The 13,239-nt window shown below is 53.4% G+C and overlaps 1 protein-coding gene across 1 annotated transcript in view; it reads right to left on the reverse strand.

The window, feature by feature from the left end:
* ERMP1 (endoplasmic reticulum metallopeptidase 1) overlaps positions 1–13,239 on the reverse strand; it is a 39,682-nt gene that overhangs the window by 9,270 nt on the left and 17,173 nt on the right. Inside the window, exons 8-13 of the mRNA XM_046023389.1 lie at positions 12,483–12,703; positions 9,544–9,718; positions 8,961–9,151; positions 5,206–5,358; positions 2,871–3,073; positions 2,227–2,342 (exon numbers count right to left, since the gene is read on the reverse strand). Coding sequence (XP_045879345.1) covers positions 2,227–2,342; positions 2,871–3,073; positions 5,206–5,358; positions 8,961–9,151; positions 9,544–9,718; positions 12,483–12,703 — 1,059 coding nt within the window. The remainder of the gene's footprint in view (positions 1–2,226; positions 2,343–2,870; positions 3,074–5,205; positions 5,359–8,960; positions 9,152–9,543; positions 9,719–12,482; positions 12,704–13,239) is intronic.

Below are 13,239 nucleotides of genomic sequence, written 5' to 3' on the forward strand. Positions count from 1 at the left end.
GCCTCTGCCTTTGGCCCAGGTCATGGTCCCAGGGTCCTGGGATCGAGCCCCGCATCGGGCTCTCTGCTCAGCAGGGAGCCTGCTTCCCCTCCTCTCTCTCTGGCTTCCTCTCTGCCTGTGATCTCTGTCTGTCAAATAAAAAGATCTTTAAAAAAAAAAAAAAAATGAGGGGGGGGCGCCTGGGTGGCTCAGTGGGTTAAAAGCCTCTGCCTTTCGCTCAGGTCATGATCCCAGGGTCCGGGATCGAGCCCTGCATCAGGCTCCTTGGCGGGGAGCCTGCTTCCTCCTCCCTCTCTCTCTGCCTGCCTCTCTACTTGTGATCTCTATCTGTCAAATAAATAAATAAAATCTTTAAAAAAAAAAAAAATGAGGGCGCCTGGGTGGCTCAGTGGATTAAGCCGCTGCCTTCGGCTCAGGTCATGATCTCAGGGTCCTGGGATTGAGCCCCGCATCGGGTTCTCTGCTCCGCGGGGAGCCTGCTTCCTCCTCTCTCTCTGCCTGCCTCTCTGCCTACTTGTGCTCTCTCTCTGTCAAATAAATAAATAAAATCTTAAAAAAAAAAAAATGAAATGGTACTGGAACAGCTGGAAATCCACATGCAAAAAAAAAATCCTACACTCAGATCTTACATCTTTCACAAAAATTAACTCAAAATGGCTCTCTCATGGATCTAAATAGAAAACACAAAACGAAATTTGTAGACGGTAACATCAGAGAAACTCCAGAGACCCCAGGTTTGGCAATGACTTTTAGACACGACACCAAAATCATAACCCATCAAAGAAAAACTGATTACACTTGACTTCGTTAAATTTAAAAACTTATGTTCTGTGGGAAACACTCAAGAGAATGGAAAGACAACCCAGACTGGAAGAAAACATTCGCAAAGCACTCATCTGATCTAAAGGACTTCCATCCATACGCACAGAGAACTCTTAAATTTGAACAACAAATCAAACCACCCAGTTAACAGACACCTCACCAGTAGTGACACACAGATGGCAAGTAACCTAGGAAAGGATGCTCACAGCGTAGGTCAACAGGGAGCAGCCCACGGAAGAAGCAGCGACACGGCACTACCGGTCCAGCAGCACTGCTAGGATCCCGACATCGATGGTGCCGAGCGCTGCTGGGCGGGCAGTGGGGCGCAGGCGCGCTGGGAGAGGCTGCTGGTGTCTGGCAACAGCAAATATAGGCCAACCACACGATCTAGCAACTGTACTCCTAGGTTTTTATCCAGGTGAGCTCAAAACGTGTCTAGACAGAAGCCTGCAAACAAATGTTTACGGCAGCTTTATTCACAATTGCCAAATGGAAGCAACCAGGCGGCCTGTCCATCTGCGGGGGCACAGCCCAGCTGGAGCACAGCCACATCGCTGCGGAGCAGTGAAAAGAAGCGAAAGCTCTCGCGCCCCAACGACGTGAAGGCTCTGAAATGCGGACTGCTAAGTGAAAAGGACTACGAACCATCCGACTACAGCTACAGGACACTCCGGAAAAGACAAGACAGTAGAAATGGTAACAAAGTCAGAGTTTGCCAGAGGGAGTGGGGAAGAGGGATGGAGGGAGGGAGCACGGGGATTCTCAGGGCAGCGAGTCAGATCTACTCTGTGCAATACCACGGGTACATGACATCACTCATCTGTCCCAGAAAACTCCCAGAACTATGCAACACAAAGAGCGAACTGAGCCTTCATGCAAACCACGGACTTCAGTTACTGGTAACGTGTATCAGTGTGGGCTCGTCCACGTTAGGAACTGCACCACACTCTGAGAACAAGATGTTAATAAGGAGGAGGGGAGCTCTGCTTTCTGCTCGATTTTTCTGTAAACCTAAAACCACTCTAAAAAAATAAAGTCTTAAAGAACTTCAAGTGCGCTTCTTTAAAAAAAAAAAAAAAAGGCGTGGGGGGAGCCTGGGTGGCTCAGTGGGTTAAAGCCTCTGCCTTCAGCTCAAGTCATGACCCCAGGACCCTGGGATAGAAACCTGCATTGGGCTCTGCTCCGCAGGGAGCCTGCTCCCCCCCCCACCCCGCCCTGCCTGCCTCTCTGCCTACTTGTGATCTCTGTCAAATAAATAAAATCTTAAAAAAAAAAAAAAATTCAAGTGCTCTTAGAAACACAAAATTCTTCGTAAGTCACTAGTCACTACCACTTATGGAAAAAAAATACGTATTTTAAGAATTTAAAAAGTGAAACAGAAGAAAACATCGTCCTATCTCTTACCTGTGGCTTCAAACGTCAGCTTCACAGAATCCCAGGGTGTCTGTTCTTTGGACACAAGTCTGAAATGAGCTGGATCTCCTGGAGAAACTTCTGGGGCAGGAAGATACCAATTTTTCCTATTTGGAAAGGTAGCTTCAATATTTAGGACGCTTAATTTTAGTTGAAATCTATCTCTAACTCACTAAAGTGGTCTGAATATACGACTCACATTTTGGGATATGAAAATAATCTCTGATGGTAAAATCATGCAAATTACTCTAAAAGCCCATCACTGTGTAATGAAACCTTTCCCAAATTACGAACGAGGGATCCTAGGTGGTCTCGATTCCACTCCCGATCCTGTTCCTTCTTATCCAGCCCCTTACCACCAAACCACGAACATAAAAGCGTCCAAACGAAGGCTCACTGCGGTCTATCAGACCTTCAGACCTCCCGAGAGGGCCGGCCGTTCTCTTAACTACCCGGGTTTCTGGAGGACAGACTTCCCAAATTCGAGAAGGCAACAGTAAACCTGAGTGCTCTGTCCCGCTGAAGAAGGGGAACTCCGGCGGTGACGGACACAGCACAGCGGCACGTGCCGTCTGCGTTAACGCGTACGAGGGCAGTCACGCGGCCGAAGGCGAGCAGCACGCCAGGGAACCGACCTGATGAGGAAGTGCACCGGGAGGTACCACGGGAAGCCACACAGGGGCGCGTCCTCCTCACAGTGAGCTCGGATGGTGTCGTTGATCTCAGGAATGTGAGGCGTGATGTGGGACATGCCCGTGTAGTCGAACCCGTTGATCCATATTCCGGAGTCCCGCTTCGTGACGTTTCCGTCCAGGCCGTGAAACGTTCTAGTCACGTGCTGCGACGAACAGAGCCGTGAGACAGCGAGCGCCGGGCCCCTTCGCCGCATGCCGGCTCCCGCGGCTCGAGCACCCGAAACGGGAGGAGGCCGAGCCCGGCCAGGCGCAGCCACAGAGCCCCTCCCGCGCTGCTGGGGGGCAGGGCGGGCCCGGCCAGCTCGGGGCACTGCTGAGCGGCACCTGAACGCACACAGGCCCAGCCGGCCCTTCCACGGCCGCAGGGGACCCGGGAGAACGGCCGGCCAGGGCCGCGCGCGGATCCAGCACCGTCCCCGGCAGCGAACTGCGAACAACCCGGACGCCCACCAGCAGCGGCAGGGGCAGGGGCACCCGTTCGCTGAAGGGCCCTGACGAGCGTCAAGGAGGAAGCTTCCCCCGCGCTGCTGGGCGGGACGCGGCCAGTCACGAAGGGCCGTTTACGGCTTTGTCTTTTGAGAGGCTCACAAAGAGGCAAACTCTGTCTTCCTGTCTAGGGCTCCACAGGAACTGGTCAAGAAAAGGTACTAGCTCCCTCCCAAGTTCACGACCGTATTTCCCGGGGGAGGGGACCGGGATCAAGAAGGGGACACTCGGGTCTTAGCAGATACTGCTTCTGTTCTTTCCTTTAAACTCCGCGACGAATATACGAAGTGTTACTATTTCTTACAAGTATATTTACATATTTAAATTTCATTAAGGCCTTTCTGAAGACAGTTCAGATTTAAAAGACAGGGACATTAGAACTCCATTTAGCCGAAGGCTGCGAACAAAGCCACTCTAAGAGACACACTCTGCTTTCGGGGTGCGGCCTGAAGCCCCTCCGGCGCAGAGACGAACACCCCCGCGCACGCCGGGATGACACAGGCGGGCACCACGCCCCACGCAGCGCAGGAGAAAGCAGCCCGGAGCGCATCAAGCAGCAAGAGAGGACGGCGCGGGGCGAGGCCGGGGAACTGGAGCCCACAGGCCATGCGGCCACTTCCCTGCTTGCACAGGCCCCGCTCACCTGAGGAGGCGCCGTCTGTGGCCGCCCGTGGGCCACAAAACAACGGAGACAGAGGCCACGCAGCTGGCAGAGCCCCAAGTACTTATTACCTGACCCTGTTCGGGGAAGCATGCCAACTTCTGGCACGGGGAAGAAGAGAACCCCAAACAAAGCAGAATGGGAGTTTTTAAAAGTAAAAATGTCACTTTTCCTTAGTAACGTAATTCCAAAAATTGAGCAAGTCACTGAAGACACACAGACTCTCCTAAAAGTGAGCTGTTCTTCATTCATGGCTTTGTAAATTGTCACGATTGTCACATAAGGCACATCGCTGTCTTCTAGGACTTCCTGTAACAAGGAACAGTGGCCCTTTGCAGCATCTCCTCCCTGATAACTTATATCCGAGTGTTACTATTACTCCTTCAAGTCCCTGAGTAGTTCCTAGCTTATGATTCTTGCCTTTTCTTTCTTTATTTTTCTTTAAGATTTGTTTGTAAAGTAGAGCTACACCTCATGTGGGTGGAGACCCACGTCTACAAACTCACGACCCCGAGACCCAGAGTCGCGTGCCCTCCTGGTCCAGCCAGCCGGGTGCCCTTGTGTGCAGTTGGCTTTTCTGCTTCTCAGCCTCTCAGAGAAGGACGGGAAACAAGGCAGCTCAGTGCGTTCTCCCGCCTTACAGCGCCAACTTCAAAAATTGCCCAAAACCTAAAATGCACAGAAGTTCTAAATCCCGTGTTACCAGTCCCTGTCTAAGTTCTTACATTTTCATTATGACATCCTCCCTCAAAGGCGACCTAAGATCATTTTTACGGGCATTTTAAAATAGCAGTTTGACTTTGCCAGCTGAATTCAGAGTTTTCCTCAGCCTGCAGACGTTTCTACAATCTGTCCTTCCAAAGCTCATCACTCCGCGGCAGACCTGCTCTGCCTTCTCCAGTGCGGGCGTTTCTGTGACGTGAACAAGAACAAAGCAAGCTGACGTGTCCGGGCCGGCCCCTCGGGGATGCGTGTGTCGCGGAGCAGCAAGCCTCCGGTCAGTCCCTGGCCCTGCTGGGTGCACCGCCCGCCGAGGCCAGCGCAGGCCCGGTCAGTTCCCCGCCGCGGATGAGCGCAGCACCCACGAGGATCCCCCCGCAGACCCTCCGGCGAAGCCACTCTTCTTACCTGAAGAAACACCCGCTTCGGCTTGGGGCTGGCAGGCTGCGAGCTGTAGGGGAAGAAGGCGCCACTGCAGACCAGGAGCAGCGTGACGGCGCTCACGGACGTCAGCGCCAGCAGCGTCTTCTTGGTGCTCTTGGCCAGGTAGATGAAGCTGATCTGCGAGACAGGAGCAGAGCCACAGCGTTCCCGGGGGCAGACGCTGGCCCTGCCACCTGCGCCCCGGGCTGGCCGCCACCCGAGCGACCGCAAGGCGCGCCTGCTGGCAGGTGTCACCACACCACACCCGGGGGACAGGCACCGCCTCAAAGGTTCTGGGCCGGAGCCCATGTAAACGAGGGAGCCCCTGTCCCCCCCAAACCGTCGAGAGGGTAAGGACACAGAGATGGGGTCTCGGTTCGGTCGGCAGAGACTCCACGATAGAGACCCAGCACCAGTGAAACCAGGACCTTACTCTGCTTCTGACTCTGTCCGTGCCCCCCATTAGCCGCGGCCCCAGAGACACCACTGATCTAGCAAGCGTCACCACAGAAGGTTCTCGCTGAAGAACGAGCTAAGATCGGGCGCGTCCGCATACCCGTCCCCAGGAGACCAAGTTCGGCTCCTGATGCTCTGGCGCCTGCCTCGGTGCTGGGTGCATCTGAACTTGCACCTCGACACCCGTCAGGAGGCCGCCGCGCGTGGCCCTTCGGGGCTGGGTGAACAGAGCGGTCCCGGGCTGACGACAGGCCTGGGCTCCGGCGGGGGCACCTCGCACGTCCCACACCTGCTTCCACCAGCCCTTCGGTGGTCGGGAAGTCACAGTCAGCTGTGGGGGACACACGTGACTCACAGAACCACCCACAGACCCCTCAGGGGCTCAGAAGGGACCACATTGACCCCATCCCAGCTCCCCGCGCCTGCTCCCCCTGGTCACCCACCTCCGGGGGTCCATGCAGAGAGCATGAGTGTGGAGAGACTTCTGTGGAGATCGGGCAAATACGCGTGACCTCCCACATGCTCTACTACACAAAACACCAGCACCAGCGTCCCCTCCGGGGTCCACTCCAGCAACACGGTACCGGCCTTAGGGCAGTGATCTTGCGATTTTACACCGTAAGCACGGAAACAAGACCGTCCCCCGGGAGCCGAGGCAGGGAGTTAGCAGAACTACAGAACTACACTCGTCCCTGTCCCCCACTGTCCCGGCAGGTGTACGATTTTACGGTGTGGCTCCGCAGAGTGGCGTCAGACATCCTGCCGCCGAGCAGTGACTTCCCCCTCCGCGGGGAGGCCGCCCAGCTTAGGTGTCGAGAGTCTTTCAGGTCAGAGGAAGACCTTCCATCAGAGGCAGTGGCTCCTGCCATCCCCACCCAGCCACCTCGCAAGGCTGCCCTAAAGCTCCGTGTCAGCTACCCTGTCACGTGCCACACGCACTCAAGCCATGAGGCTCGTCAGCTGCCCCTGCCACGCGTCTCCTGGAGGAGGTCTGGTAACGGGTGGTGAGTGCAATGCAATCACAGGGCAGGGGGGTGGGGGGGAGGGGAGGCCGGAGTGACAATGTGTCCGGATTCCAGCACCTCCGATTTCACTCTTACTTCTGCCTTAAATGGGACATCCCTCATTCTAGATTCCCAAACATGTGCAAAATGAAACAAAGAGAAGCATGAGAAGGGTCTAGGCAGCGTCCAGGGCTGCTGTCTTGTTCCCCAAGGTCACTCAGCAGCAGAATCGTTGAATTAGGACAACCCCAGGAACACCCGCGGCCCCACCACCAGACAGGCACGTCATTGCTCCCTAGCAAATGGACTCAGTGGATCCCCGAGGACCGAAAAGAGCTCCGTGAAATCTGCATTACGCTTCCTGTCCCCCATCTCGGAGACCAGGCTGCCTCTTTTGGGGCCCCCCAACCCGGCTCCAACACCATGCCCTGGAGGCAAGTCAAGGAGCAAATGATGCCCACCCATGGCCACCAGCAGCGTGGCCACCTTGCATTCTGATGAAAAGTAAATGAGCTTCCAATGTATTCCAAGAGGCACACTCCAGAAGCTTTTCTAATAAAATATAATTCAGAAGACTATATACTTTAGTCCTCTCTCCAGAGTTTCCAGGATTCCCGTACTCAGGGGTCACTTTCCATTTCCACGGTGAAGCTGTCAGGGTTTTTAATCTGTCCCGTTCCACACGGGACGGAACTAAAATGCCCCATATTTTGATTGTGGCTTCTGAGCACTAAGAGCTTTCACCCACTGATAGCGGGGCCCAGTTCATGACTCTGCCGACTCAAGATCACAGCCTAATCTACGCGTGATTAGCCCCGAACCGCTTCGGCCCTCACAGCAGCCAAACCCTCTAGCTACCTGCACAGAGAATTTAAAGGCTTAACGTTGAAACCGAAAGAAGTAAACCCTGGAGGCGTCAAAGAACATTCCAGAATTCTCCATCCACCCCTGCACGCACCAGTAAGGACTGAATCGTTACAGTAAAGACCAAATGCCTGGAATGCCCAGACTTCCTTCCACCAGCCGCACACAGGGGCATGCAGAACCGCTCCCCAGGCCAGATGGCCACTCTCCTGTCTAAGGGCCGTGCGCCGAAGGTGCGCCGAAGCTGCTGACCATGCACGTGGCGTCTTTACCCGCCATCTCTAAACCCTCACCTCCACCTGACATGCCCTTCACCGTCGTGACATGGAAAGACTCGCCATCGTCTCCGTGGAGCCAAGAACTATGACAGAGTCACAACTGCTTTTTCTACTTAGTCCCCTAACTGCAAATCTTGGAGCGTACCTATGGGTATGCAGTCATCGCTTCTTATTCTCGGGAATTCCAGGAAAAGAGCTACATCCCAGAGAACAGCCTCCACGAGAGGGGCCAGGCCAAGGTCCCCACGCTGAGCGCAGAACTCTGCCTGGAACCTGCTCTACCACGGGGTCCGGTCTTCCCTCAGGGGAGTCCCGGGGAGGAGCAGAAGGGATGGCAAAGGCAGAACTCTCCCTGCAAGGGCAGAGCACGGACAGCAGAAGGACAAGGCCTGTGATACTCTGAGTCCTCAGTGTCCGTCACCTAAGGAGACAGGCCCCATTAGTGAACACCGCGGGGCTAGCGGCCGGGGAAGTCAGTTCAGTGATAACAGAAAGAGCCTCATCAGATTCCTTCTCCCTCCACCAGCTCTGAGAACACTAATAAAACCAACCACGTATTTATTAACATTTGTCTCTCAGTAGGAAGTTGAAAACACACTATTAGGAATCATTCTAAAAATCCACCATTTGGTGTGCCTGGGTAGCTCACCCAGAGGGTTAAGCCTCTACCTTCGGCTCAGGTCATGATTTCAGGGTCCTGGGATCGAGGCCTGCATCGGGCTCTCTGCTCAGTGGGGAGCCTGCTTCTCCCTCTACCCCCTTCACCCCAGCTCATGCTCACTCTCTCAAATAAATAAAAGCTTTAAAATAAAAAAATCCACCACCAAGCAGTCTCTATCTTATCTTACATGGTATGCACTCTACAAATTCACATTCAAGTGGTGTGAAAGCTGTGAAGAAATATAACCAGAGGACTTGGGAGGACAAGGAGGTAAAAAAACAAAACCCAAGCAAACCCATTTCACATCTTTTTACCACTGAACCCACATTCTACACACACAATCCCCATTTCTTTTGCACAGATGTTTCTCAATAAAGTACAAGAAACACTGTTTCCCAGAACGTACTATAGGTAAACTCATCACATACTTATATGACAAATGAAGAAAAAATAAATTTTTAAATGTTTTTTCCTTACAAAATAAGAAGAGAGGATCATCGTACAACCAGCCAAAATGGAAGCCAGCACGACGTCAGGTGGGATTTCCGAACCACTCCTTCCGAGGATGGGGGTAAACATCTCGAATACTGCCCAGATGAGGTACAGTGCATAAAGATAAGGAATAAACATCCCCAAAAGGTAAAAGGCAATAAACTTCCCTCGGGCACCTAGGGAAAAAGAGAAAACACACATCTCTGAAATTCTACAGTGGGACCCAGATTCTATAGTACTGGTGTGCATGAGACAGAACATTCATTCAGGGACATATCATATGACCTGTGTCATTCAGGAACAATAAGATACAGGTAAAAACGCAACAGAACACGTAGTACATGAGCTAATGTGTTCGTAAACATGAGCATGGCATGGTATGAGGTACAGGATGAAAACTTCTGTGATCTCAACACTGAAAACAGCATCAGCAACCATCTTGAAAGCCTATGCCCAAAGGTCAGAAAATAGAGAAAGGGTCTCCCAAGTCTTACCATAAGCATTTTTTTTTTTATCATAAGCATTTTTAAAGTATTTTCCCATTTGCGTCAAAACCCCAAATACCTACCATGCTGCTTCAAGTCTTTGTGCACGCAAAGCTTTGTGAGCAAGGGAAAGGCCACCCAGACCGCGCTAATGAACGCCGAGCACAGTCCTCGGTACGTGAGAGCCGTGAGGGAAACGCAGTGCACACACAGCGAGGTGTCAAAGAACACTTCTCCCAGATACCGGTCACTGGCATTCTGGAAGAAAGAAAACCACACCGCTAGTCTCCTGCGTGGGCCGTTCACAAAGATCTTCCAACGCAGTATCACTTCCAGTGCTCCCAAGAGCTACGTTTGGTCTTCAACTTTAAGGCAACGCCCACCAAGCTACCTCCTGTCAGGATGGCCGCCCCGGGAAGGGGCACTTACTAGGACGGGGAACAAGCTTCCTGACTCGTGTGCAACCTGCGCTCTCCCTCTGCCCGCCTCAAAGTAACCTTTGGAAATTTTGTAAAATAGAAGAAAGCACTCTCCTAAAAACATTCACTCCCGTAACTTTTCTACTTATGCAACTTGCAAAGAACTTCAAGCCGAAGAGAGAAAGGACCTGTTCAGGACAGCTTGGCAGCCGCGACACCCCCACAGCCCCTCTGGAGCCCTGGCCATGCAGTCTGGCTGGATTCCGGAGTCTTCTCCGCTTCCCAGGGGCCCTGGGGTACGGCTCTGCCCCGCCCTGGCTTCCTGTGGCTTTTGCATTCATCAGCCGAAGCCCAACCTGTGGGCTTGGAAGTCTGCGGGCTCCGGCACAGCCCCTGGAGCCGTCAGAGGGGCGCTGCCTGAGAGCTTAACACACCCCGACACCTCGGCCCCAGAGGCTCTGTCCACGCAAGCATCGGTCCTTGCCGTGCTGTGCAGGGACCCCACACCGGGACAGCCGGACCTCGGGCAGTACTGTGAGAGCTTTCAGTGGCGTGTTTCCAAAACCTGTCCAGCCGCCTCTGACAGACCCCTCGGACAGGAAGGGCCACGCTGTGACACCTCTCTGCGTTCAACATAGCGTGAAGACACGCGGTCTTGAAAAATAATGGAAAAGGAAGTAATTCTCAGACTCTACTTGAAGCCAAGTACCACTCAGCTGTTCAAAAACAGGTCTCAGCACTGCCAACCCTACCGTAAACCCCCCACTGTGGCCGGAGGTCACACAGATGCCCCCGGGACCAGGTCCCCCTCTCCCCATGCTGCCCCCCACCCCGTCTCCTGCTGCTCATGTCCCCCAGCTCAGCAGCCGTCCTGCTCGGAAACGGTTACCAGTGGCCTCCCTCCATCTCCGAGGCCGCCTGCAGCCCCCCGCTGGCCTGCCTGTCCGGTTACCGGGCTGTCATCACGTCTTCACCACGCTGACCTGCTTCTGGGCTTGTGCTCTCCCACCTCTGACCACCGGCGACCTGCTCTCTGTCTGCCTGTCACAAACCCAATTCCAGCGGCCCCGCCTCCCTCACCAAGCCTTCCCGACCTCCGCGCCCCACAGTCCCGCAGCGCTGCGAACCCGCCGCTCTCCCTGCTCTGCCCCATGTGCCGCGGCCCCAGATGAAGCCCCTCAAAGCCAGAGAGCACGCCCTGACCAGTCCCTGGACCACCAGCCCGGCACGGTGCCAGGCCCAGCCGGCGCTCTATACACATCCCTCCCGCACCGTGTTCGGCCCTAAATTTTAGGATCAGGCACCCCAAACTAGTCAAAGTCACTGGAACATTACTAATGGGCATTTCGGTCCCCTGCTCCCCTGCCGCACAGCCCCCCACGCTCTAACACACTGTTGTACTAAGAATGAGCATGTGAGCTTGAGCCCCACGGCAGAATCCTTTCAGAAACTGAAGGCACTGAGATACAAATATCGGCCCATCCATCAACAGATGGCCAAGTGCAAAGAACCTTCCTTCACTAGGCCTTTTAACAAGGAAGCGCTCCTCAGAGCACTTCATGACATGAACTGAAACGGAGACCGAGGTTCAGGCACCAGAGATCCCCATGGAAAGATCTGATCACCACCACCTGTGTGCCCATGCTAACTCCTAGCAGGGCAAACAAAAAACAGGTGTGCACTGGCTGTCTTGAAAATAAGTTATGGGGGGCGCCTGGGTGGCTCAGTGGGTTAAAGCCTCTGCCTTCGGCTCAGGTCATGATCTCAAGGTCCTGGGATCGAGCCCCGCATCGGGCTCTCTGCTCAGCAGGGAGCCTGCTTCCCCCCTTTCTCTGCCTGCCTCTCTGCCTACTTGTGATCTCTGTCTGTCAAATAAATAAATAAAATCTTTAAAAAAAAAAATAGAAGAAGAAAATAAGTTATGGAACCAAGAAAGATTTTTCCCTTTAAGTCACTTAGAAAATCTTTAGAAACCGCAGGTCACTCTGTCACTGAAGTTTACTATGACTCTGGTTACCCTGTAACCACAATTTCTATTTTGATGTTTATCAAACGAACATATACATACAGCAGAAACCCTATGTCAGCACCAATCGTTCCAGAACCCTCTGTCCTCTCGCCCGTGCTTCCCAAGCAGTGTCTCCCAGCCCCACGCCACAGCTGATGCTGTCCGAGTCTGCACTGACACCACACGGGCTAAGGAAAGGGAAGGCCACTGGAGAAAAAAGTCTTGGTGTGGCTCAAAGGGCAGCAAATGCCTCCTGTGTGTCCGTGCCAGAGCTGTCGGAGCATAGGGGACAGCACGCGCCCCGGCCCCGCCTTCACAGGGTCATCCCAAGGAAGGAAGCAAGTGACCCACTGCAGCAGACTCAGCAGGGACGGCGACAACCACCCAAACACTGAGAGCTTTGCTGCAGCACCGGAAGCCTCAAAAGCTTCCAAAGAAGCCTTCCAGAAACGAAACATGGTTCTGGGAGACAGTTTTCTACAGCTGTGCCAAACCATGTCTGCTCACGCTGAAAGCCAAACACGAATCCCATTTGAGTTTGTCTTTGATCCTTGAAGGCAGCAGAAAGAAATCAAGAAACATGCCTCACACTTACCACATAATAGAATTTTTTTGCGAGGGTGTGTATGAGTATGATTTTGGCCACGGCTCCGGTTCCATACAGACAGACGGAGACATAGAAGTGGCTGTACCATGACAGGGACTGTCCAATCAGAGAGACGAACACCGCCAGGATGAGAACAGTGATCAGACTCGTGAACCAGCTTATCAGAGTGATGCCGAGCGCACAGAAGAAGTCCTTCCTGTAGGTGTCAGCTAATGCAGACAAAACACAAAGTGGACGTCACCGACTGCCAAATCAACCTCACGGCCAGCCGGCAGAGTTACAGGGGCTAACGGTGAAATGAGAAATTCAAATTCACCACTGTCTCTGCAATGTACAGAAAGTCCCAGGGGTCAGGTTTGTTAAAAACATGAACAACAGGGGCGCCTGGGTGGCTCAGCGGGTTGAAGCCTCTGCCTTTGGCTCAGGTCATGATCCCAGGGTTCTGGGATCAAGCCCCGCATCGGGCTCTCTGCTCCGTGGGGAGCCTGCTTCCTCCTCTCTCTCTGCCTGCCTCTCTGCCTACTTGTGATCTCTGTCAAATAAATAAATAAAAACCTTTAAAAAAAAAAAAACCATGAAGGATGAATAACATATAAGTAACATTCGCCAATAGTCTGTGGGCAAGAGGGACTCGGAGCCATGAGTACCGCAGGTCAGCTTTCATCTTCGGCACCTCCAGGATGCTCTGCATATCGAAATACCGGCAATAACGGAAGGTCAAGTTCTGTACCAAACGCGGCTGGGC

This window comes from Meles meles, chromosome 11, assembly GCF_922984935.1.
Source record: "Meles meles chromosome 11, mMelMel3.1 paternal haplotype, whole genome shotgun sequence".
Taxonomy (NCBI): domain Eukaryota; kingdom Metazoa; phylum Chordata; class Mammalia; order Carnivora; family Mustelidae; genus Meles; species Meles meles.